Source organism: Lemur catta, chromosome 1, assembly GCF_020740605.2.
Source record: "Lemur catta isolate mLemCat1 chromosome 1, mLemCat1.pri, whole genome shotgun sequence".
NCBI lineage: Eukaryota > Metazoa > Chordata > Mammalia > Primates > Lemuridae > Lemur > Lemur catta.
Genome location: NC_059128.1, coordinates 110,181,271 through 110,207,390, shown reverse-complemented (window position 1 = coordinate 110,207,390; position 26,120 = coordinate 110,181,271). Strand labels below are relative to the sequence as shown.

At 51.4% G+C, this 26,120-nt stretch overlaps 1 protein-coding gene across 11 annotated transcripts in view; it reads right to left on the bottom strand.

The window, feature by feature from the left end:
• Window positions 1-26,120, bottom strand: part of DNM2 (dynamin 2) — a 76,266-nt gene that overhangs the window by 43,958 nt on the left and 6,188 nt on the right. For all 11 annotated transcript variants that reach the window (XM_045545936.1, XM_045546009.1, XM_045545918.1 and 8 more), the window contains exon 2: window positions 6,086-6,159. In XM_045545936.1, coding sequence (XP_045401892.1) covers window positions 6,086-6,159 — 74 coding nt within the window. The remainder of the gene's footprint in view (window positions 1-6,085; window positions 6,160-26,120) is intronic.

The following is a 26,120-nucleotide window of genomic DNA, read 5'->3' as shown; positions in this document are numbered from 1 at the left end:
GTTCTCTTCTAGTTCTAGGTCCTAGGCTCAGCCCCCACGAGAGACCGACCCCCTTCAAGGAATGTGGGGGGAAGTGGGTTCTGGGGCTGGACACAGGCCCCTCCCTAGCAGACCTCTGCCCCACCAGAGCTAGTGTGTGGAAAGCCTGGCTCCACCTTTTCCGCCTCTTCTCCTCCTCCTCTTCCAGGGCCTGCCTGCCTGCTCCCTCTTCCAGGCAGCCTTCCCTGCCTGCATCTTGGCCTCCTTTCTCATTGGAGCTAGGTCACTCTGGATCAAACCAATGGGGCCATGACCTGCCGGCTCCAGCACCCCAGAGCCCAGTGTGTGCTGGCAGCTTGCCACAGGCAGTTATGAGCTCAGTTTGCAGTCGGAGGGCACACCTGGGTATCAGTCTACTGATTTATAAAATAGGCATCACAACAGGGCCTGAATGAGGACTTAATGAGTCAATGCTGGCACAAGAAGAGCAGAAGCCAGCACTGCCACCATCTGAGCAGGCAGAAGGCCCCAAGGACTCTGTCATAACCCACCGGAGAAGGTGCCAGAAAGCCACAGCTTCTTCCCTAGTGGGTCAGTGGGCAGCAGCACCACACCCATCTGTGCCCAAGAAAGCCCAGGAGCCAACCAGGCCTGTCCCCAACTGCCTGCCTTTCCTCCCTGGGCTCCTTGGCACTTTGGAAGCGAATGTTGCATTCCAGAGTCAAGTCTGAGGTTTAAAAGCTTCCAGACTCCACGGAGCTTAATGCCAGACCTTGCCCCTCCTCCACCTGGAACCCTCCATGGCTCCCACCTCAACTGGAGTAAAAGCCACAATCTTCACCACATGCCCCAGACTCTAAAATTTCCTTCTCCCCAACTTCTGAGTTCACATCACTCTGCCCTTCTCAGCCTGTGCCATCTCTCAGAAGCAGTGACCTTTTGCCATGCCCCGAGGACACTCAGGGTCCAAGAAGTCCATGGCGGGGGCAGGGGTGGCCCAGTGGCCAGGCTCCCTCTCTACACCTTGGTGTCTGTGAGAGGAGAATAAAAACGTGAGAAACAGATTATAAGGGGGCTCCTCAGCCTTACACGTGCTTAAATGCTGGAGAATACGTCAGAAGCCTCAAGGCTGAGCTCCCTGTCGACTTGTCCCCAGCAGCCAAGGCCAAGCCACTGAGCCACCATTGGTTCTGCCTGTCCTGGTCCCCACTGCCAAGCTTTGCCCTTCCATCCCTACCCACCCTCAGCCGCAGCATTTGCAGATAACAAAGCCAGTTCCTCTGGTCCCTGGGCCAACACCAAAGCATTCTGACAGCGACACCCTCCGCCCTCACTGCAGAGAGAACAAGCTCTCCCCACCGCCACCCTGCACTGCTCCCTGGGAAGAGGGTCAGCCTGGGTCCCCTCTGGGAGGCTCTCTGCCAGCATGTGATCAGGCCCTGGGGACTCTGCGGGACCCAGCCCAGCACCCGATACATGGCAGGAAAGAAGCAATAAACCGGGCCCTCATCCAGCAGCTGTGCTGCCAAGCGAGGGAGACAGCCACCCTCACCCACCACAGGGCTTCCCAACCACATCCCAACTGTGGGCTCTCTGTACTAGTGGCTTTTTCTAGAGAGAGGTTCTGCCCTCCCTCTAATCCAGTCTCCCTCTACTGAAGCCAGACCCACCAGAGAGCAGGGACTTGGGGTCACTTACTGCTCTCCCTATACCTGGTACACAGCTAGCTGCTTGCTAAAAATTCATGGGACAGTGTATTACAAAGCATTATGTGCTCAAGCCTAGAAGACTATCACCCCTGTGACCAACTCCCAAGCTGGTCCCCATGGTGCTAAACAGCCGATCCTCCATGCAAGACCCTTAGAAAAGGGAGTCACAAGTACAGGCTGCCACCTTCTTGGGGTCAGGGCACCTGGGGCACCTCCAACCTGCGACCCTCCAGTTCTAAAGGAGCTTACAGAGACCAACTTGGTCAGAAGATGGCCCTCCCTGCCCTAAAGGCAGACCAGTCACGTGCCTGCTGGCATTTCCTAAGAATTTCGAAATGCCCGGGTTCTGCCGGGAAAACCTGCCTCCTGCCTGTCTGGCACCACAGCCGGAGCTGGGAAGGTGATGAGAAGAGAGGGAGGAGAGTGTGCCCAGCGGGGTCGTCACCTTAGCCACACCCAGCACCTCAGTTTCCCCCAATGACTCGGATCATCCCATCCTCTCTCACTCTGACCCCAGCAAAGAGCAGAATGAGCAGGCTAACCGCTGATGGCAGGGAGACAGTATCTGTCTTCCCAGTGCTGGCACTGGCAGGTGTCCCCAGGAGGAACAAATGAAGACACGGTTGGGAGACCCCGGGTCCCACATGATCAGACCAGGTCCGTTTCTCAGAACCTCCAGCCAATCAAGCAGGGGGTGCAGCACACAGCACTGCCTACATGTGTGTGGCTCTCAAGCTCTCTCTGTTCTGAGACAAATCATGAACATCTCCCAGTCCAGGCCACATTGCCATTGGGAAGGTGACAGCCTGGGCTGGCATCCCAGCCCGATCCATGCCAGCTTGGTTTCCTCTTCCAGGCGTGAGGCTATGGCCAGAGTCTGTCAGGGTTATAGGAGGGGCCCTGCCAGGGCCAGGCTGGCTGGAGGAAGGTACTGGATAAAGTTACCCTGCCCACTTCCTGCCCACAAGTCCAGAAGGGACACAGTGGCAGCCCTTAGGGCAAGGGTCCCTACTTTTCTGGCACCAGGGACCGGTTTCATGGAAGACAATATTTCCACAGATGGGGGAGGTGGGCGGGGGATGGTTTCGGGATGATTCAAGCACATGACATTTACTGTGCAGTCAGACCACTCTGCTAATGACAATCTGTATTTGCAGCCACTCCCCAGCGCTAGCATCACCGCCTCAGCTCCACCTCAGGTCATCAGGCATTAAATTCTCATAAGCCGCAATCTAGATCCCTGGCATGTGCAGTTTAGTTTACAGTAGGGTTCATGCTCCTATGAGAATCTAATGTCTCTGCTGATCTGACAGGAGCTCAGGCGGCGATGCGAGTGACGGGAGCACCAGAGGAAGCTCTGCTCACTCGACCACTGCTCACCTCCTGCTGTGCGGGCAGAGAACATCAAGAAAACACTTGCAAAAGCAGGACAGAAGGATGTCACGTGACACGTGTGGGGGTGGGAACGGGGATGACAAAAGCGGAGGGTGACTGGGTTGGGGTGGGGATGGGAGTCAACTAGTGGAGGAGGAAGAAGACTGAGCCAGGATGTCTCAGGGAGGGAGCACAGTGACCACAAAGGCCAGGAGGTGGGAAGAGACGAGCTGGGCCAGAGCATCAGGAGGGAGACAGCGGCTGCAGCTGAGGACCAGGAGGAGGTGAGGTGCCAGGGACCAGCAGGGCCCAGTCAGGGCCACAAAGCCATGAGAAGCAGCCTGGACTGGATTCCGAGGCCAATAGGAAGCCTTGGAGCCAAGTCCTCACATTTCTCCTCTGGCTCCTGTGAGCACAGACCAAAGTCAAGGTGAAGGTCAGGGGTGGGGAGCTCATGAGGCCCCTCACCCACATTCCACACAAGAACAGGGACCAGCACTCAGGGCTTATGAGGCTCAGGGGTGGTTCCCAAAGAGGACAGGGTTCACCTAGAGGCCGCCAAACATCCTGGTGGCTGCAGTTTTAGGTAATCTTTAAACTATGCTGGTTAAAAGTAATGGTTCACTGAGCCCAGTCTGAACAAGGGGAGCTGGGTAACGCTGGCTGTCACAGGAGTCAGAAAGGAGGACTCAGGGCTCGCCTCAGGGGCCACGTGTTTTGACTCCAGACTCCACAGGAGGCAGCCATGCCACAGCCAAATGGGGTGCCATGGCCATGAGGAAGGCACTGCTATTACCCCCATTTTACAGACAAGGATATGGGGCACAGAGGTGGAAGTCACTTGCCTGAGTCCCTGGCCAGGAAAGGGTGGCAGCCTGACTCCAGTTTGGTCACCAAGAGCCAGCTTGACAAATTTTCAATCTCTAGGAGCAACAAAGTCCCGTGTAGCCCCCAAGGCCCCTTAAGCCCAGCAGTCAGAGTCCCACAATGTGCCCATTGTCCCCCCTCCTATTAGGAGGGCATCCCACCTCCCACCCACTTGCCCCAGTCTGGGTACCTTTGCTATTTAGTGCCTGGCCTGGAGGTCACTCTAGACTGCCCCTCACACACACAGACAGACACACACACACACACACACACACACCCCTTCTCTCTCTCTCTCACACACACACACCTGGCACTGCTTGGGCCAGGCCCCATCGCCCCTTGCCTGGTACCACACCAACCTCTCTACCTCTCCCTGCCTCCTCCACCCTGCCTACGTTCCTGTCCCCACCTGTCCCTCCTGAACATGGCAGCCAGGGGGCTGAGCTGGTCTCTCCCCAATCTGAGAGCCACCCGATGTGGGGAGCCGTGAGCTGGGAGACACAAGAAAGGTCACACCCATGTGGGAGCCCCCCTACACCCCCATCCAGCCCTACAGGATCCAATTATGTCTTCAGCTCCAGCAGGGATGCCAACCCATCTCCTGTGGCCCCCACCACTCTGACACCTGCTCCTGTGCCCCACCTTGGCATTGGTCCCGGAGGTCCTTCTCCACCAGCAACCACAGGAATTTGGTCAAGGTACACCTCAACCTAAGGACACAAGTCTCAAAAGTGGGCTTAAGGCTGGGCTTTCAAGACGACACTCCTGTGAGCATTCAGGCAAGTGGTCAGGGAAGCCTCAGCTCCCTGCTCTGTAAGCTGGGAATGTTAGCAATAGCTTTAACCCTTGGGCCCTGAGCACGTGTTCCTGCCCTTGGTGCCCCTGCCAGCAGAGGCTCTTCAGAGGCTCCTCTCCACTCCTCCCCTCCACGTATCAAATAACGTGGTCCTCGGGGCAACAACCAACGCAGCTGCTATTCTCTCCACTGTCCTGAGCGGAGGTCCCTTCCTACCAGCCAGGATTGGAAGGTGGGCCGTCTCAGCGCCCCGCCCCCCACCTGCCAGGGCATGCTTTCCCAGGTGGCCAGGGACCAGCAGCCTTGGCAGCATCACAGTGGAACTCATTAAAAATGTAGATTCTCACTACTGCTCCCCAACCTGCTGAATGAGAAACAGAAACCCACATGGGCCGAGCTCCAAAGCTTCTGAAATCCCCTGTTCGGCCCTACCCCTTCCTGGCAAAGCTGATTGGACACAGGAACCCAGAGGAGGCAGCGCACTGGCCCGTCCCCTGGCCTATGACAAGGCAGAGCTCACTGGGGTAGGTGGAGCCAGAGGACGGAGGCGGGAAGGCTGGATGGGGCGTGACTGAGGTGAGATCTGCCTGGGTGCAGATCCCAGATCTGCGGCCCCACTGGAAACGCAGGTGACCTGGCTAAGCCTCAGTTTTCCTTTCCAAGGAGGCCCGAGTGGATGTCCATCTGGGACACACACCGGCCTCAAGTCAGCCTTGTGTGGGAAGAACAGAAATAAACTGAGGCGGGGGTGAGGGGGTGGGGGGGGATAATCCACATGGGGGTCGTCATTCTGTATTCAGTCAGCTGGGTCTCTCCCAGCAATGTCTGATTAAAAAGACGGTGGGAAGGCTGCTCTTATGAAAAGAGAAGGTGGCATGACAAACAAGTGTAGTGTGGGATGGATCAGAGCAGCTACAAAACCAGCCAGATCTCTGGGGGACAAGTGACAACACATGGAGTAGACACTGGGACTCGGACAACATGCAGGAAATGACTCCTGTTCATGGGCATGTTTCTGTGACAACATAGGATAGTATCCTTATCGCAAAGGGAGGTGCACTGAAGCACTGAGGGTGGACATGTCACCATGTCTGCTACTGAATTTGAAAAGGTTCAGCAAAAACATGTTATCTATGACATAGAAAATAAACATGGCGCCTGGCACCCTGGTCACAGTTGAGGGCTTGCAGCGTGGGTGTGTGTGTTCACTGAGCTGTTTTTCAACTTCCCTCCGCACATAGAACAAGTGAATTCAAAACCAAACCACAGCCCAGGACCCAAGTTCCACCCTCAGCCCAGCTCCTCCTGGACACCAAGTCCACGTTCATTTCCAGCTGCAGCTGTGGGCCGCCCACCGTACCTGTTTTTGAGAAGATGAGCTGCAGAATGAGAGGCCGCCGGGTGACAATTCCTGAACCACGGGGAAGGAAGTCCCTGTGAGGGGGGAAAGGGACAGAAATTACTCACGCGTCCGGCTGGAGGGGCAGGAAGTGTGACCACACGTGGTGCAGCAACTCAGTCTTGCAATTTGGGCAACCTCAGCAAAGACACCAACCCTGGCGGGGCCCTGGGGAACACTCTGCTCTTGGAGGGTCATGAGGCCAAGGGCGTTGGGGAGGGTCTGGACTGAAGGTCATGTCCAGTGGAACTATTTCCCTCTGGCGGGCTGTGCCCCACCCCAGACTCCCAGGGGGTACTTTCCTTGACAAGGCTTAGACAAGCTCCCCAATACTCAATAGGGAAATACATTTCCTACAGGTACAAAATCAATATGTCATATGCATGATATAAAGATGAAATCAAAGTAGCTGATGACGTGATGTGTTTCATGTCCAGAAAAGACACATCGACAGCCGCAGAAGACAGGAACTGACAGCAGACAGAGAGCAGAGAGCTTTCTGGGGTGACTGAAATGTTCTAAAACAGGACTATGGTGATGTTTTCTAAAATTTACCGAAAATTTACTAAGATTCACTTATTTCAAAATGGGTGAATTTCACAGTATATAAATAACCCCTCAATAGAGCTGTTTAGGAAAAATAAATATCCTATGCGAGGCTGGGTGCACTGCCAGGTGCCTGTAGTCCCAGCTACTAGGGAGGCTTCGGTGGGAGGATTCCTTGACCCCAGGAGTTCAAGTCTACCCTGGTCAACTTAGCGAAATCTCATTTCTAAGAAGAAAAAAATCCTATACATTTCACAATGGACCTACTCAGGCACAACCACCCTAGAAGACATAAGGAAGTAGCCCTGCACTGACTGAACAGTGAATCTGCCTGTATTCCACCAAGCAGGAAGACCACAGGCCACCCTGTACCATGAGAAAGGAAAATGAACATGTCTAGCTGGGTACTGATGCAGGATCAGCATGTTCAGGGCAACTGAAGCCTCACAAGGGACACTGTTGTTTCATATAAAATGGCAAAAGGTTTTAGGCTCAGGAAATTTCAAACAGAGTTTGCACCTAGATGGATGTTGGAAGGGCAAACAAGTATTGGGCAGATGTGTCCCACACACAGCAAGACAGCATGACAGGTCCCCAACCAAGTGTCACTGGCATTACTGCCCTCCTGAGCAGAAGGGTAGCCCTACCCATGTTGGGAACCCTCGAAGGGGGCCCCGGAGGGTCCCGGGGAAGCAGCATCTCTCTGTGTGGGCCCTCCACACTGTTGGGTATGTCTGAAGCTCATTACTTTTCATAGTTGAATCGTGTCCCATTGCGTGGATTGCCCATGGTCTGTTCATCCATTCACCATTCCATGGACATCTGCGGTCTTTCCCACTGGGGCCACCATAAATGAGGCTGGTCTGAATATTCCCATACGTGCCTTTCATAGACATGTGCCCTTGTTTCTCTTGTTGAGTCACAGGGCGGACTTGAAGTTGAACCAGCAAAACTAGTCTCTGGTGATAGAAATCAGAGCAGTGGTTCCCTTTTGGGAAATTGGAAGGGGCAGGAAGAAACCTTCTGAGATAAAGACCACATCCTATCTATTGATCTGACCAGTGGTTACGAGGGCATAGCATGAGAAAAATCAATGTACACACTTAAGATTTATCCAATTTACCATATCTAAGTAAAATCTCAGAGAAAGAAATCTCACAGATATAAATAAGCCCAAGAGGACAAACTCATAAAGATTCAGATACAAAAGCACAGAGTGGACATTCCATTAGAATTTCCCCACAGAGCTGGGCACAGCGGCTCACACCTGTAGTCCCAGCTACTTGGAAGGCTGAAATGGGAGGATCGCTTGAGGTCAGGAGTTCAAGACCAGCCTGGGAAATATAGCAAGACCCCATCTCTACAAAAAATTTTTAAAAATTAGCCAAGCGTGATGGCGTGCACCTGAAGTCAAAGCTGAGAAGGCTGAAGCAGGAGGATCACTTGAGCCCAGGAGTTGGAGGCTGCAGCGAGCTATGATCACACCACTGCATTCCAGTTTGGGCGACAGAGCAAGACCCCATCTCTGGCGACAATAAAAATTTGCCCACGGAATGGTTACGATCTTGTTAGTTTCCCAATAAGAAGAAAAATTCAGATCTTAAAGAATTTTAAAGCCCAGTAAGGGGGAAGTAGTGAAATATAAATTATGGACCACCCATGCCACTTTGCAGCTATATACACACAAGAGCCTGTCATCTCTGGATGTGGAACTTCCTTCTGGGTACACTAAGTGAGGGGAAAAAAAAGGTTTGTACTGATCAGTTTCACTATTAAAAAAATAATAATAAAAAGAACAAAAGAAAGAAAAGGTACATTAGAATGCCTGTGTTTTGCTACTATGAAAACCAAAAAGAAACAAGATAGAGACCCCAACTGCGGCCAGATTGGGAGGGAGTCACTGCATGTTCTAGAACATCTGAGTTTTGTATCATGCACATGTGTTACTGATTCCCAAAAACTACAATACCATTTTTAAAAAATAAAGTTGCCAACAGCTCTTGAGCAATCACGATATGCCAAACGTGGAGTTGAGAACGTTCCATGGATTAAGCCATTTAAGCATGACAAGATCCAACGAGATAGGTCTGTTCGCTCCACTTTACAGATGTGACAGAGGCACAGAGGTTGGATGCCTACCCGAGGTCACACAGCACCCAGGAGGAGTGGGAACATGGACTGAAACCCATGGGGTCCGAGCACCCTGACCACCAGGCCACGTGTGAAGCAGAAGCTCCAGCAACCCTCCTGGCCAGGGCCAGGCTTTGAACCACTGATGTTCGCTTGTGCTGTCCTGTGACTGTGCTTTGGGCATGTCTTGTCTGAGGTGCCAGGCACTGTGAGGACAATGGTGACGCCCTGATGCCACCAGCAGCTAGCACAGACAACAGACAATTAGAGCATCAGAAGAACTCCAGGCGTGTGTGAGGTCAAAGATAAACACAGAAAGCTCTGGGCATATGCAGGAGAAGCCTGCTTTCTGGGGCTGGGGCCACAGTGGCCAGCCGGAATGACAAGGAGAGGCCACAGCCCAGGCAAAGGAGGCAGAGTTCTCGTGGCGATTCTGAGGTAGGAGCTGGGCAGACACGGGGGGGGGCCTCTCACGCCAAGCTGGGAGCACCAGGAACCCTGGGACTCATCCGACTGTGCTCCCGGAAGCTCCTGGACTGCTGCATGCAGAGGGTGGGCAACACCCAACATCGGCCTGGACAGCCCCAAAAGCAGCCCCCCAGAAACCTCCCAGGGGCTCAGTGAGAAAGATGGGCCTGGTCCAAAGGTCCTGTTGCAACATAGCATTAGGGACACTCAGGCTCTTCCGGAAACCGCCTCCCAAGCAGCTCTGCCAAGAACACTTAGCTGGAAGTGACTTTCAAGCCTCAGTCATCCACTTCCTCCTCCCTGATCCCACCTACCTTGGGCGAGTACTGAAAGCCGCCTACCCGCCTCCTCTCTCTTCCCTGCTGCTATGATGTGCCAAGGCTGCCCTGACTTCCAAAGCCAGCTCAGCCACCTCCGTGCTGTGTGACCTTGGGCTGACTTCCCTGCCTCTGTGGTCTTGGATGCTGAGGTGGGAGGATTGTTCAAGACCAGCCTGGGCAATATAGCAAGACCCCATCTCTACAAAAAAATTTTTTTAAATTACCCGGGCATGTGTTGCATGTCTGTAGTCCCAGCTACTCAGGAGGCTGAGGCAGGAGGATCACTTGAGTCCAGAATTCCAGGTCACAGTGAGCTATGACCGCCCTGCTGCACTCCTGCCTGTGGGGAGCACCCTGAGCCTCCACTGAGATCTCTCTGGCACTTCTGGCCTCTAAGCCTTTGCAGGGTCTGTTCCGTCCACCAGGAAACCCTTCCTCACAGGCCCTCCCCACCTCGCCATTGGCAGATGCTGTGGCTTGCACCCCTCCCTCCCAAATGCACGCCCTTTCCCATGCCCACTAACATGGCCTCCTGGGGGGCAGGGGATCCAGTCCTGTGGCAGGCCAGGACATATGTACCTGGCCAGTTCACCACAGAATCTCTAGCTCCTAGAACAGTGCCTGGTAGAGAGCAGGTGTTCATTAAATGCTTGTTGAATGGACAGCAGGAACACAGACTCTGGGGCCAGACAGCCTGTGCCCATGAGCTATGTGGCCCTGAGCAGGTCTCTGCCCCTCTCTGGGCACTGGCTCTGCCATCTGTAGGATGGGAGGACGCTACCTATCCACCGTGGAGGGCCCAGCCAGCTGTGTGGCCTAGCTCAAGTTGCTTCGCCCAATCGGAGCCTCTTCTTCTAAGCTCTAAAATACGCCACCTCTCCCTGGAAGGGAGTAGGGGGCAGGGAGGAAGGGATGCAGCCAGGAGGTGGCAGCCAGGAGGTGGCAGCCCATCACGCTGGGAGAGGCACAGGGTAGTTTCCGGGTAGATCAGAAGCCTGGACTGTTTATTTACTGTCTTTTGAACATAGCACAAGGCCCCAGGAGGAGCCCTGTGACTTCCAGCCCCCTCAAGGGTGGGGACGGCTCCGGCTACATGCAGGGAGGATGCAGGTCCAACCCTAGGCCTTCCCAGATAAGCCAGCAGAGGATGAGTCAGCAAGTGGCCCAGAGCTGGTGCCCAGGGGCCAGGCCACCCTTCACTTGAGCAGCCTCGAGACAGCGGCAGAGGCTGGGCAAGAGCCCTGGCCTGGGATCCCTTCCTCATCACCATATGGGCTCATCCGAGCAGTTTCTCAAAGCCTGAATGTGGCCAGGAGGACTTACAAAATACCACAGCCAGAGTTTGCAGCCTGCTGGCGCCAGCCACAGGAAGAGCCCTCAGCAGATGCCACACACTCCGGGACCCTGTCCACGCCCAGCCCCTGCACTCAGGGCTCTGATAGCTGTACAGAGAGCACTGGCCGTCTGTGAGGCTGGCTCGAACCCCATCTTAGGCAACATCTCAGCACATCCTCTGACAACTCCAAAGGGACAGTGCCAGGGCCAACAGCCCTATTTCCAGGTGGGTAGACTGAGGCTCAGAGGTTCAGGACTTGTCCAGGCCCCTCAGCGAGGAAGGAGCAAAGCCAGAGATGGGAAGGCAGGTGGGAAACCACGGAGGCAGACACCCCTGTCACCCCAACCCAGCCAGGGGCACCCTTTGTGGTTCTGCTAGAGCAGAAGTACAGCTCCACGCTCGACCTCTGGAGCCTCAACATACAGCCATGCACACACCCACCTCTCACCTCCCTCCAGCAATAGCCAACGGTCACCTGGCGTGGATGGCCAGCCCACACTCAGTGTCCCCAGGCAGGTGCCATGTAGTCATGCCAAGGGGCAGGCGGCAGGGCAGGGGATGTCCCTAACTCAGGCTACACATCCTCCTCCTGCAGCATTCACACAGCAAACTGGCTCCTCCCTATACCCCAGTGTGAAGCAGCTCACACACCACCCCGCTCAATGCTCCATACCACGCACAACTGACTCCTTCCAGTTTAGTAATTCCTTCCCGAGGCTGTGTCCCCATCCCACCTTGCCAATCCACTAGAGCAGCAGCCTCATGCGGGCAAGGGCCCAAGTCCGGTATGCTGGTGGCTGTCTCCACAGCACCCAACACAGACACAGCCACCAGTGCCGGTGGAAGCAAAAACCATGTCTCCCATTTTGCAGATGAGGAGACTGAGGCTTGTGCAGCACCTGCTGGGCTCTCCCTGCCCCACTCCGGGCATCATTCTCCATGACATCCCCGGTCAGCAGCTCCTCCCTGCCCAGGAATCCTGTCACTCCCAGAGCAAGCCCCACCCTTGGCACTCAAGCATTGGTGTCACCTGCTACATGGTCTCATCTAAGGGACAGGTCAGGCTGGTGGCAAAAGCAGGAAGTGGCCTGTGGCAATTCGTGGCCATGGCTCTGGGACTCTCCAGACCATCAGCCAGATATGCCATTTCCTTTGTGGACAATCTGGGTGTGTGGAGTCACCTTTTTGTGTCTCATTTGTTAAGTGGAGATAATGCCACCTGTCTCAGAGGGGAATTGGATGCATGTGCAAAAGGAGCAGTTCCCCCATCCAATAAAAGTAAAACTCAGTATGATGTGAGTATGATCACAGCCCTCCTCTGTTCCTAACCCTTCAGGGCTCCCGTGTCCCTGTCACCTACCTTCCTCCCTCCCTCCAGCAAGAGGACAAACACATTCCTGCCTCAGGGCCTTTGTACTTGCCTGGAATCTCCTGCCTGAAATGACCTTCTTCTCCAAGCTTTTCTTTTCTTTTTTTTGAGATAGAGTCTCACTCTGTTGCCCGGGCTAGAGTGCAGTGGTGTCAGCCTAGCTCACAGCAACCTCAAACTCCTGGGCTCAAGCAATCCTCCTGCCTCAGCCTCCCGAGTAGCTGGGACTACAGGCATGCGCCACCATGCCAGGCTAATTTTTTCTATATATATTTTTAGTTGTCCATGTCATTTCTTTCTATTTTTAGTAGAGATGGGATCTTGCTCTTGCTCAGGCTGGTCTCGAACTCCTGACCTCAAGCGATCCACCCGCCTCGGCCTCCCAAAGTGCTAGGATTACAGGCGTGAGCCACCGTGCCTGGCCATCTCCAAGCTTTTCAACAACCCTTGCTCCCTCTGGCCACCCAGTGCTCAGCTCACATGCTACATCTCTAGAGAGGCCTGACTGTCCCCTACTCACTCCCACCCGCAGCCCACGTTGCCAGCACGTTGAAGGCAGAGGTGCTGAGCGTCCTCTCCCCAGCACCTAGAGCCACTCTGGCTGGTGCACGGCCAATGCCCCACATTTGCAGGTTCCCCACCTGCAACTGTCTGGCTTTGCAACCAAGGCCAACTCCCTGCAGCGAATGAAAACCTATAGCGACCTAAATGCCCATGCACAGGGAATTGGCTAAATCAATCTTGGGAACGAGTCCAGGAAGCAATCTAGGCTGTAGCACTGAAAGCCAAGTGCAATGCGCAGACCAGACTATACATGGAGGATGATAGCCTCCAATTTGGGTTTTTTTTTTTTTTGGAGACAGGATCTCACTGTGTCGTCCAGGCTAGAGTGCAGTGGCATAGTCATAGCTCACTGTAACCTCAAACTCCTAGGTTCAAGTAATCCTCCTCCACCTCCCAAGTAGCTGGGACTACAGGTGCATGCCACCACACTCAGGTAATTTTTTAATTTTTTGTAGAGACGGGGTCTTGCTATGTTGCCCAGGCTGGTGTCGAACTCCTGGCCAACAGGGATCCTCCCACCTCGGCCTCCCAAAGTGGTGGGATTACAGGCGTGAGCCACCGCACCCAGCCCAATTTGGGGTTATGTTCTGCATGTGCACATTTCCTACCTGTGTAGAGACAGCAGGCCTGGTAAAGGTCACATGAGGAGTGGCAACGGAAAACTTTGTTTTATAGTCTCCAACGTAATTTGAATTTCAGTTTTTTACAACTTTTTGATAACCTTGATCACAGGCAAATATTTACCTTGTAATGTTTCAGTTGTACTGAGAAGCCCCAAGTAACTGCTGGCCACGCAACACTGTCGATGGTGACAGGGAAATGATTTCAATTTGGGGACCTAGAGCTTCCAACTCTATCCTGTGGGGGTGCCCTCGGAGTGGTCCTAACTTCTCCACACTGCAGTGACACCCTGTGTCCCCTGCCTGGCCCTGCCATAGGCCATCTGTGGGACCTGGGCAGCAAAGTCTCTCCTGTCCGGCCAGGTGTCCCACTCTGTGAAACAGGGTGTGTGAGGGTGGGGGGCTGAGAGTGAAGGTGGCAGGGGTACGAAGTAAGCGCTCACCGGCTCTGCAGCCCTGACATGTGGCCCCCACACATGGATTCCCTGCTCTGCATCTGTCACCACCCTGAGGGCCCAGGAGACACAACAAGGCTAAATATGCAGGAATGACAGGCAGGCAGGGCACTGCCCCACTCCTGGTGTTCCAGAGCCAGCCTCTGTGCTGACCCCTTCCTTCAAAGAGAGTGGGTAGTGGCCTGTAGCAGGCGTGTTCCCCTTCCCTCCATTCCAGAGCCCTCTCCCAGTTCCAGAGCCTTCTCCCAGAGTGATGGGAGCCACGCCACAAGGAACCATCCAGGCCGACCCAGACCACAGTGATGCACACCTCCCTTCCTTCCTCGGGTCTCCTCTGTCCCATCCCCAAAAGCTCGCCTCTCAGCAGATGCCTTCAACATACCCAGAGGCTTCCTTCCCCTCCTCCACCCTAACATCCTGAGCCATGTTTCCCTGGGCCAGGGCAGTGCCTCCCTCCGTCAGATCACACCTAGCTCGGGATTAAAACCCACCCATGCCCTCCATCTCCCTTAGGACAAAGTCCTGTCCCCTCCCACTGGCCCACAAGCCAACTCCCTGCCATCCCCAGCTCCTTCCTGTGGCTCCAGACACCCCGGTCCCCTCACTGTGCTTCCTGCCCCACGGCCAGCACGTCCACCTGGACAGTGATGCCACCAGATGCCTGCATGGTGCCCCCCACTCTTCCTTCCAACGCTGGCTCGGCGGCTCCCTGAACTTTGAAGATAGGAAGGCCAGGCTCAGTTTCCTCACGGGGACAAGTTGGTGAGCAGACCTTTGGGTACAGAATCTATAGCCCAGTGGCTCAGCCACAGCCTCACTGTGTGACCAGGGCAAGGGTCACCACTTACCCAGAACTCAGTTTCTTTGCCTGTAAGGTGGGGCTAACAACAGGGCCCACCCGTTGGGTTGGCAGCAGACCTAGAAGGACGAAGCACATGAAGCCCAGGGCCTGGCATACGGAGGATCCCATTCCACAGGACTAGTTGACAAAGGTGACAGAGGGGAGCAGGATGTCAACCCATGACCACCACAACAGACAAAGATCCTGTTCCTTGGCACAGCTTTTCCTGGGGGCCTGGCAACATCATTCTAAATCTGTGTCCTTTCCAACACAGCAACCGCCTTCAGGGGATCGGCCCTGAACACAGATAGCAGACTCACAAGTCTGTCGACCCCCAAGGCTCTGACAGGAGGGGAAAAACTAGAATCAACTTCAAAGTTCATGTAGGAGAGTGACTGGTTTAGTGGGACCAGGAGGGACCAAGGAATACTACACAGCCGTTAAAAAGCATAAGGCTCAGGAAATATAGGCAATGCAACTGTGACAGTTGGAGACTTCCATACCCCACTTTCAATAATGGATGGAACAACCAAGCAAAAAATAACAAAGAAACAGAAAACATGAACAACACCATGAACCAACAAGACTTGACAAACATGTCTGGAACACTCCACCCAACAGTAAAATACACATTCTTATCAACTGCACATGGAGAAAACTCTCTAGGATAGACCATATTTGAGGCCAAGGCATAAAACAAGACTCAGTAAATTTAAAATGACTGAAATCATACAAAGTATGTTCTTCAACCACAATGAAATGAAGGTAGAAACCAAAAACAGAAGGAAATTTGAGAAATTCATCAATATATACAAATTAACATATTGCTAAATAACCAATGAATCAAAGAAATCATAAGGCAAATTAGAAAACACTGAGATTGGCGGGGCACGGTGGCTCACACCCGTAATCCTAGCACTCTGGGAGGCCGAGGCAGGAGGATCGCTTGAGCTCAGGAGTTTGAGACCAGCCTGAGCAAGAGTGAGACCACATCTCTATTAAAATATAATTTTAAAAATTAAAAAATATAAAAAAATAGAGATAAATGACAATGAAAACACAACATATCAAAACGTATATGATGCAGCTAAAACAGTACCTAGAGGGAAATTTATAAATATAAGCACCTATATTAAAAAAGATTTTCTGACTTCAGTAACTTAATCTTCCACCTTAAGAACCTACAAAAAGGCCAGGTGCGGTGCCTCATGCCTCAATCCTAGCACGTTGGGAGGCTGAGGTAGGAGGACTGCTTGAAGCCAGGAGTTACAGACCAGCCTAAACAAGAGTGAGACCCTATCTCTACAAAAAAAATAAAAATTGTCTAGGCCCAGTGGCATGGACGCCTATAGTCCCAGCTACTTGGGAGGCTAAGGCAGGAGGATCGCTTGACCCCAGGAACTTTAGGTTGCAGCAGCTATGATGGCATCACTACACTCTAACCCAGGCAACAGAGCGTGACCTTATCTCAAAACAAAAACAAACAAACAAACAAAACCCTAAAGAAAGAGTAAACCAAACTCAAAGCAAAGAGAAGGAAGGAAATAATAAAGAATTATTAAAGAAATAAATGAGGCCGGGCATGGTGGCTCACGCCTGTAATCCTAACACTCTGGGAGGCCGAGGCAGGAGGATCACTGGAGGTTAGGAGTTCGAGACCAGCCTGAACAAGAGCGAGACCCCGTCTCTACTAAAAATAGAAAGAAATTATCTGGACAACTAAAAATATATAGAAAAAGTTAGCCGGCTGTGGTGGTGCATGCCTGTAGTCCCAGCTACTCGAGAGGCTGAGACAGGAAGATTGCTTGAGCCCAGGAGTTTGAGGTTGGTGTGAGCTAGGCTGACGCCATGGCACTCTAGCCTGGGCAACAGAGTGAGACTCTGTCTCAAAAAAAAAGGAGGCCAGGAGTGGTGGCTCACAACTGTAATCCTAGCACTTGGGAGGCCGAGGCAGGCGGATCCTTTGAGCTCAGGAGTTTGAGACCAGCCTGAGCAAGAGCGAGACCTCGCTTCTACTAAAAATAGAAAGAAATTATATGGACAGCTAAAAAATATATATAGAAAAATTAGCTGGGCATGGTGGCACATGCCTGTAGTCCCAGCTACTCGAGAGGCTGAGGCAGGAGGATCGCTTGAGCCCAGGAGTTTGAGGTTGCTGTGAGCTAGACTGATGCCATGGCACTCTAGCCCGGGCAACAGAGTGAGACTCTGACTCCAAAAAAAATTAAAAAATAAAAATAAATAAAAAAAAGAAAAAGCAGTCTTTAACTTACAATACAAAAACGAAAAGACAAATAACCCAATTTAAGAACAGGAGAAGGATCTGAATAGACATTTCTCCAAAGAAGATATACAACCAGCCAATAAGTAAGTACGTGAAAACCTTGTCATTAGTTATTAAGGAAATGCAAAAAACTCCCAATGAGATTGAGATAAATACCCCTTCACACCTACTCGGAAGCTAAACTCAAAAAGACAGATAATAACAAGTGTTGGTGAGGATGTGGAGAAATTGGAATTGTCATACACTGGTAGTGAGAATGTATAATGGTGCAGCCACTTTGGGAAAGTGGCAGTATGGCATAAGGGTTACCATATGACCCAGCAATTCCACTCCTAGGCAAGAGAAATGAACATATACGTCCACACAAAGACTTATAATACATGAATGTCCATAGCACCATTATTCCTAAAAGCCATAAAGATGGAAGCCCAAATGCCGATGAACAGATATACAAAATGTGCCATAAATATCCAAACAATGGAAAATTCTTATACCATAAAAAGGAATGAAGCACTGGTACATGCTACAGCCTGGATGACTCTTGAAAATATGATGTTGGAAGAAAGAAACAGACACAAAAAGCCACAAACTGCATGATTCCATTTATAAGAAATGATTCCATTTATCAGAAGTGTCTGGATATGGCAAATTCAGAGACAGAAAGGGGATGAGTGGCTGCCCGAAGCTGGTGGTGGGGAATGAGTGCTTAACAGATATGGCATGAATTGGGGGAAATGGAAATGTTCTGAAATTAGATAGTGGTGATGGTCGCGCAACTCTGTCAATCTACTAAAAACCACTGAATAGTATACTTCAAAAGGATGTTGTGTGAATTACATTTCAATAAAGATATGTAAGGGAAAAAAATGGACAGGAACTCCCCGTGTACCAACAAGCAAACAGGTCCATCTTAAAGATAAAAAGCTGCTGCTGACACACACAAACACTCCCAGGAAAGGCCAAGCCCCTGACTGTGTGTGGCCAGTTCTTATTTCTCCCTCCTGTCCCTTGTCCCCTCTGTGACCCTGTGCTGTGTCTGACTAACATGGGCCTCCCTCCACCAGCCCAGCTCTGCAAAGTCGCGACCAGGGCTGTTTAGCCCCAGCTAGGTGGCAGCAGCCCAGATCGGACCCTGGCCACAGAGCAGGCTCAGCGGACTTTGCTGAGTGAGTCCTGCTCAGTGATTGAGATATAGATCAATGAGTGTATGCAGACAGAGGATGGGTTTCCCAATCACTTACCATACTTACCACTTACTCATTCTAATAGGGAGAGATGGACAAAAAATCAAACAAAGAAATAGGACAATGATGCAAGTGATAAATGCTTCCAAGAAAAATTGAGCAGGGCATGGAGACAGAGTTAACAGCATGAGGGCATTTTAGCAGAGTGGCCAGGGAGGACCACCGTGGAGGCAGCACTTAAGCAGAGCCTGACGGAGCTTGAGGAAGTGAGCCATAGAGCTATCTGAGGCAGAAATAGCACGTGCAAAGGCCCTGAGGTGGGACAGAGCCTGACTTGCTTGAGAGTAGCCAGGAGCTGCAGTGAGGACTTTAGCTTTTACTCCAAATGAGCTGGGAGCCATGGAGGGTTCTGGGCAGAGGCAGGTTTTTTTGTTTTTGTTTTTTTTTTAAGAAACAGGGTCTCGCTCTGTTGCCTGTGCAGTGGCACAATCATAGCTCACTGCAACCTCAAATTCCTGGGCTCAAGCAATCTTCCCACCTCAGCCTCTGGAGTAGCTGCAACCACAGGCAGTGCCACTAGACCCAGCTAATCTTTTCTTAATTTTTGTAGAGACAGGGTCTCATTATATTGCCCAGGCTGGTCTCGAACTCCTGGCCTCAAGTGATCCTCCTGCCTTGGACTGCCAAAGTGCCAAGGGATTATAGGCGTGAGCCACAGTGCCCAGCCAGGAAGGACATATTCTTAACAGGCACACTCTGTCCACTGCAGGGAGAACAGCCCAGGAGCTAGGGAAGAGGTGGAAGGTACAAGATACAAGATCAAGGAGGTAGAGCGTGCGCTGGCCCAGGTAGGCAGTGCCGGTGGATGGAAAAACACACAGTTATAGAAACTAATAACGCACATGTCCAGGTTACTGACACAACAACAATCTTTGTTGTAAAAATCAACAAGCTGATTTTTTAAATTTTTATTCTTTTACTTTTCATAAGAATTGTTTGCTTTTGAAACAAGCTCATTCTAAAATGTATACGTGAAGCCGACGGAACTAGACTAGCCAAAACAATTTTGCAAAAGGAGAACAAAGAGGACACACACAGCCTGATTTCAAGACTTACTATAAAGCTACAATAATAAATGTGGTTTCGGCAAAAAGACCCACAGATGAATCTTAGAGAACAGACAGTCTACAATGGATCCGCATAAAATTGATTTCTGCCAAAGGCAACTTAATAGAGAAAGGATGGTCTATTCAATAAACAGCATTTAAAACAATTGGACCTTCATATGCCAAAAAATAACAGTAAAAAATTAAAACCAGCTGGGTGCGGTGGCTCACGCCTATAATCCTAGCACTCTGGGAGGCCGAGGTGGGCAGATCCTTTGAGCTCAGGAGTTTGAGACCCTCCTGAGCAAGAGCGAGACCCCCGTCTCTACTAACAAATAATAAGAAATTGGCCGGTCGCGGTGGCTCACGCCTGTAATCCTAGCACTTGGGAGGCCAAGGCGGGAGGATCCTTTGAGCTCAGGAGTTCGAGACGAGCCTGAACAAGAGCGAGACCCCTGTCTCTACTAAAAAATATAGAAATTATCTGGACAACTAAAAATATGTAGAAAAAATTAGCCGGGCACAGTGGCGCATGCCTGTAGTCCCAGCTACTCGGGAGGCTGAGGCAGTAGGATTGTTTGAGTCCAGGAGTTTGAGGTTGCTGTGAGCTAGGCTGACGCCATGACACTCTAGCCTGGGCAACAGAGTGAGACTCTGTCTCAAAAAAAAAAAAAAAAAATTAAAACCTCAACCTATACCTTGCAAGTCATACAAAAGTTAAATCAAAATGGCTTGTACTGGCCGGGCACGGAGGCTCACGCCTGTAATCCTAACACTCTGGGAGGCTGAAGCAGGTGGATCGCTAGAGGGCAGGAGTTCGAGACCAGCCTGAACAAGAGTGAGACCCCATCTCTACTAAAAACAGAAAGAAATGATCTGGACAACTAAAAATATATATAGAAAAAATTAGCCGGGCATGGTAACACATGCCTGTAGTCCCAGCTACTCGGGAGGCTGAGGCAGGAGGATCGCTTGAGCCCAGGAGTTTGAGGTTGCTGTGAGCTAGGCTGATGCCACGGCACTCACTCTAGTCCGGGCAACAGAGCGAGACTCTGTCTCACAAAAAAAAAAAAAAAAAATGGCTTGTATTTCTTCTGAGCGACACAGAAACCTGTACATACATGTTTATATCAGCATTATTCATAATCGTCCAAAACTGGCGACAACCCCATGTCCTTCAGGGGGTGGATGGTTCAACAAACCGCCATCCAGCCCCACCATGAAATATTCCTGGGGAATAAAATGGAACGAACTATTTTTTTTTTTTTGAGACAGAGTCTCACTGTTGCCTGGGCTAGAGTGCTATGGCATCAGCCTAGCTCACAGCAACCTCAAACTCCTGGGCTCAAGCGATCCTCCTGCCTCAGCCTCCTGAATAGCTGGGACTACAGCCATGCGCCACCATGCCTGGCTAATTTTTTCTATATATTTTTAGTTGTCCAGATAATTTCTTTCTATGTTTTTTAGTAGAGACAAGGTCTCGCTCTTGCTCAAGCTGGTCTCGAACTGCTGAGCTCAAAGGATCCTCCCGCCTCGGCCTCCCAAGTGCTAGGATTACAGGCGTGAGCCACTGCACCCGGCCGGAACAAACTATTAATGAATACAAACTGGACGACTCCCAAATGCGTTATGCTGAGTGGAACAAGCCAGAATCAAAAGGCTGTATGAGTCCATTTACATGAAATTCTGGAAAAGTGGAAACCATGAGGTTGGAGAACGGATCAGTGGCTGCCAGGTGCCGAAGGTCGAGGAGGGGTGACTTCAAGGGGTATGGGAGGGGGATTTGGGGGGTGATGGAAGTGTTCTGTATCTTCATTGTAGTGGTGATTATACAACTGTTTCCATTTGTCAAAACTTATAGAACTCAACACTAAAAAGGGTGATTTTACTGTACCTAAATTATACCTCCAGGGAACAACAACAAAAAAAACTAATGAGCAAGCTCTCTATGTGCTGATACACTAAGATCTTCAAGAAATACTGTTAAATAACAATCTCATTGCGCAGAACAGGGTATAAATCAGTTATATTTATATTCAGTTATATTCTGCCCTCTGGGCGAGGGGAGAATAAGACACATTTGTATTAATATTTGCTTCAATATGCATGGAGAAAGTGAGGGAAACTATGAAGCCGGGCTTCTTTCTCCAAATTTTATGACATTTTTTAATCTTGTCATGTGGATGTATTACCTATTCAAACCATCACATTAAAACGAGACCCCATCTCTACAAAAAATTAAAAATGTACCCAGACATGGTGGCTCTCCCCTGCAATCCCAGCACTTTGGGAGGCTGAGGCGGGAGGATTGCTGAGGCTAGGAATTTGAGGTTGCAGTGAGCTGTGATCATGCGCTACTGCATGCCAGCCTGGGAGACAGAGTGAGAGCCTGTCTTTATAAAAAAGAAAAAGAAAAGAAAAAGAACCCTCTATGCTTCCAAAGGATATGAAAAAGAGAAAAATAGTAACTTTCCAGTGGAGAAACCTGGCTACTCCACCACAGCCAAGGTCAACATCATCAGTGATAACTCTTGTTGATATCATATACCCCAACAGGATTCGAAGACGAGAAGGGCACCTCACCAATATTGCCTTCTTCCCCAAAACTCACAACCCCAGGCTAACCATGAGAAAATACCACATAAGCTCAAATTAAGGGGCATTCTATGAAATATCAAGGTCATAAAAACCAAGGAAAGAGTAAGGCACTCTTCCAGACCAGATTTAAGGAGACGTGACAACTAAATGCAATGTGGGATGATCCTGAGACAGAAAACAGACACAGTGGGAAAAACTGAAGAAATCTCAACAGACTGCCTTTCTCACTGGTAATATACCAAGGTTAATTTCCTATTGTGAGAAATGTACAATTAAGGGAAGCTGAGTGGAGGAGAAACAGGAGGTCTCTGTACTATCTTGGTAACTTTTCTATAAATTTCAAGCTCATTTATTTTCTGTAAATCTAAAATTATTCCAAAATAAAAAGTTGATTAAAAACAAAACAGAAACAAAAAGGCAAACGCCCTTGAAGGCACTAAATAGCCAGGACTTGGAACAAGGAGTTCACATTCTGATGAGACTTTGGGCTATGGAGCCGGAGTGTAGAGTCGCACTGGGTGGGTGGGCAGAGGGCACTCCCACTTAGAAACATAGAAAGTAGATCTGCAGCGAGGCATGGTGGCCCACACCTGTAGCACCGGAGGTGGGAGGACTGCTTGAGGCCAGGAATTCGAGGCCAGCCTGGGCAACATAGAGAGACCCCACCTCTTAAACAAAAGAAAAAGAAAAACAAAAAAGATCTGGCAAGAGTCCCACACTGATAGAGGTGGTTTCTGTGCAAAGGGCAGTACAAATCTCCACCCTACTCTGTCCACTTCCAGATAGAGTGAATTTTTTTTTTTTTTTTTTTTTTTACAATGAGTAAACAGTTGAACAATTCCTACAATGACGAAAAAGTTTAGGCCGGGCATGGTGGCTCACGCCTGTAATCCCAGCACTCTGGGAGACCGAGGCGGGTGGATTGCTCAAGGTCAGGAGTTCAAGACCAGGCTGAGCAAGAGTGAGACCCCATCTCTACTAAAAATAGAAAGAAATTATCTGGACAACTAAAAATATATAGAAAAAATTAGCCGGGCATGGGGGCGCATGCCTGTAGTCCCAGCTACTCGGGAGGCTGAGGCAGTAGGATCACTTGAGCCCAGGAGTTTGAGGTTGCTGTGAGCTAGGCTGACACCATAGCACTCCAGCCCAGGCAACAGAGTGAGACTCTGTCTCAAAAACAAGAAACAAACAAAAAAAAGTTTAAAAATCCGGCCAGCACATCATTTTTCCCCCAGTGCTGGGAGTATATTCCAGATGAGACCTGCACACCTCAGAAAGCAGCCTGCCCTGAGCTCCCTGGCAACCTCTGCCAGGCAGTGCCACTAAGCAGTGCCACTGGGCCATACACTCCAGAAGTTGGGTTTCCGTCTGACCAGCTTCCGCCCAGACGACAGGAAGCTCAGTATTGCAAGACAAGAAGACGTACCAACCAAAACCACAGGAAGACTCTCTCGAGCTGAGCCAGTGGCTTGTGGCTCCAGTCACAGCCCCTGATCTTGATTTATGGATCCTGGGCTCTCCCTTGCCTCACCAGACAGAAAAAACCAACTTCCAAAGGCACTGTCCTTATAGCTGGTAGGTTCCTGATGACAGCGCCAGCTGGGATGTCTCTTAGACAAGGAGGATGCGAACCCCTAGAAGGACCCTGTCTATCAGCACAGAAGACAGAGGCCCTGTGGCCAGGACAGATGGAACTGTGTCCCAATCCCCCCTGGGGGCTTCCTCTGGGGCTGGCCTGGTCGTGCCAGGGCGTATCACCCGGCAGGCGGGGTCACTCCAGCTGGGGACTGTTCCTCCCCACGCGGCTGGCCCGCCAGGCTAGCAGCCCTGAAAGGCTCTTATCACTGGGAAAATGTGTTATGGGCAGTCTCCAGGGTGCCTCCTCCTTCGTCTGGGCGTGGGGGTGTCACCAGGGCCTGGACAGCTCTGCTGGCCTCCCGTCCACAGCCCCATGTGTATGTGGTCAGAGTGGGTTCAGGTTTTATCCAAGAGTCCTCCCTTAACATAGAGAGCAGTGATGCCCTCTCCTGCCAGGGCCACCTGGCACCTGGACAGGAAGCAAGAGTCAGAGGGGGCATCCCACGGGTGGCTATACGGGGCATCACTCACCACAGCCCAGGGAGGGGACCCTGCTGCCCATCTCTACAGGCCAGGAATCCAGCCCGGAGAAACACCCACGCTGCCCGACCTCGGGGTCTTAGCCTGTGATTATCACTCCCTCTATCAACACGGACAAACCTCAGCCCACCCTGGAAGGAAGATGCCCCTGCTTCAGGGTCCCCGTACCCGCAAGCAGGCTGTGAACCCCTAAAGGTGAGTCCCAGGTCTCATCTGTCCCCCTGCCCCCTGGAATGGGCACAAAGGTACAAGGAGCTCAGCAGGTCACCTCTCTGCTTCTGCCCATCCTTGTCACCTCAGCGGGAAGACTGGCCACTGCTGTCTCCTCCAAGTATTCCCTGACCACCATTCCCACTCCAAGACTCCCAGTATGGGCGTCCACCCTGCACACTGTCCCACCAATCTGCCACTAGAATGTGCCTTTGGGGGTCAGGAGTTTCTGGTCTCCCTTGCTGAGACATCCCCACTCCAACCCTGCCTCAGCCCCTGCCAGGACAGCGTTGCTCTCCACTGAGGACGAATGTGCTGAGTGAAGAAGTGGGCAGAGAGGGGGCTTGGAGACCCCCAGCTGCCTCGTCCATATGGGGGCGGCCCCAGAGGATACACAGTACTCAGCGCCTGGCACACAGGGACATTGCCAAAGACACAGAAGGTTGGAAATTCTGACCAAGCCAGGGGTGAGGTACATGCCAGCCAGTCTCAGGTCCAAGGCTCTGGGTTTGAGTCTAACCACTCAAAACCCCAGCATCTTGGGAAAGCCCTGTGCCTCAGTTTCCTCATCAGTAAGCAGGTTCAAGCACCGGCCTCAAAGCGGGTGGGGCGCCTTGTGCCAAAGCCCCAGCGAGGATCACAGCACAAGGAAGGTGCAAAGTGCTATAATCTATCACTAGGACAGGCACAGCGACTCCTCCATGCCACCCCCCTCACCTCCATTCCTTACCCCCTTGGGGGCAGTCAGGGCACTCCAAGCGGCAGTTACAAATACACCAACAACGAAAGACCTCGAAGATGTGCTGAGTGCTTGGCAAACCATTTGCTGAATGAGATGAATGGGTGACCCCAGTTTTGGAAGGAAAACACGCCGAAAAAGAACCACCCAGGCCGGGCGCGGTGGCTCACGCCTGTAATCCTAGCACTCTGGGAGGCCGAGGCGGGTGGATCGCTCGAGGTCAGGAGTTCGAGACCAACCTGAGCAAGAGTGAGACCCCGTCTCTACTAAAAAAATAGAAAGAAATTATCTGGCCAACTAAAATATATATAGCAAAAATTAGCCGGGCATGGTGGCGCATGCCTGTAGTCCCAGCTACTCGGGAGGCTGAGGCAGTAGGATCGCTTAAGCCCAGGAGTTTGAGGTTGCTGTGAGCTAGGCTGACGCCACGGCACTCACTCTAGCCCGGGCAAAAAAGTGAGACGCTGTCTCAAAAAAAAAAAAAAAAAAAAAAGAACCACCCATACCAGTCAGTGTTATATGTTAATATTCCCTACAGGCAACGACACGCGCGGCATGTCCATATGTACAAAAAAGCACGAGAGAGATCTGGCAGGGTATACCTCAAACTGACAATGTTGATCCCACGTGGAGCTGGGAGGAAAAAGTGGGCGATGTGTTCCTCCCTATCTGTAACAGTTCCCTTTTTACTAGAATGCTGTCTCCTAGCTCTACTTACATAATTAAAATTTAGCAAAAGCAGACATCTGATGGGCAATATCCTGACACTCATAGGCCTCCTGCACCCAGCAGGGCATGTGCAGGGGCCTCTGTGTCTGCTATTCCCTCCCTACAGGGCAGGTTCCACTGCAGGGCACTCACCCCGACAGCCAAATCTGAAGCAGCCCCCAGCAGCACCCCCGTCCCTCCCCCTGCCCAATGCAGTGCAGAAAAAATCTTGCTCATTTAACTGGTCTCCTGTTCTCTGTCCAGCTCGGTCCCCACTACGTCCCCAGCACCTGGCACGCCAGTCGAACACACAACTAACAACCTGAAAGCATCCCAAATGCCAGAAGTCACTCTATTCATAATCTCAGCCCCATCCTTGGTATAAGTGCCATGGTGG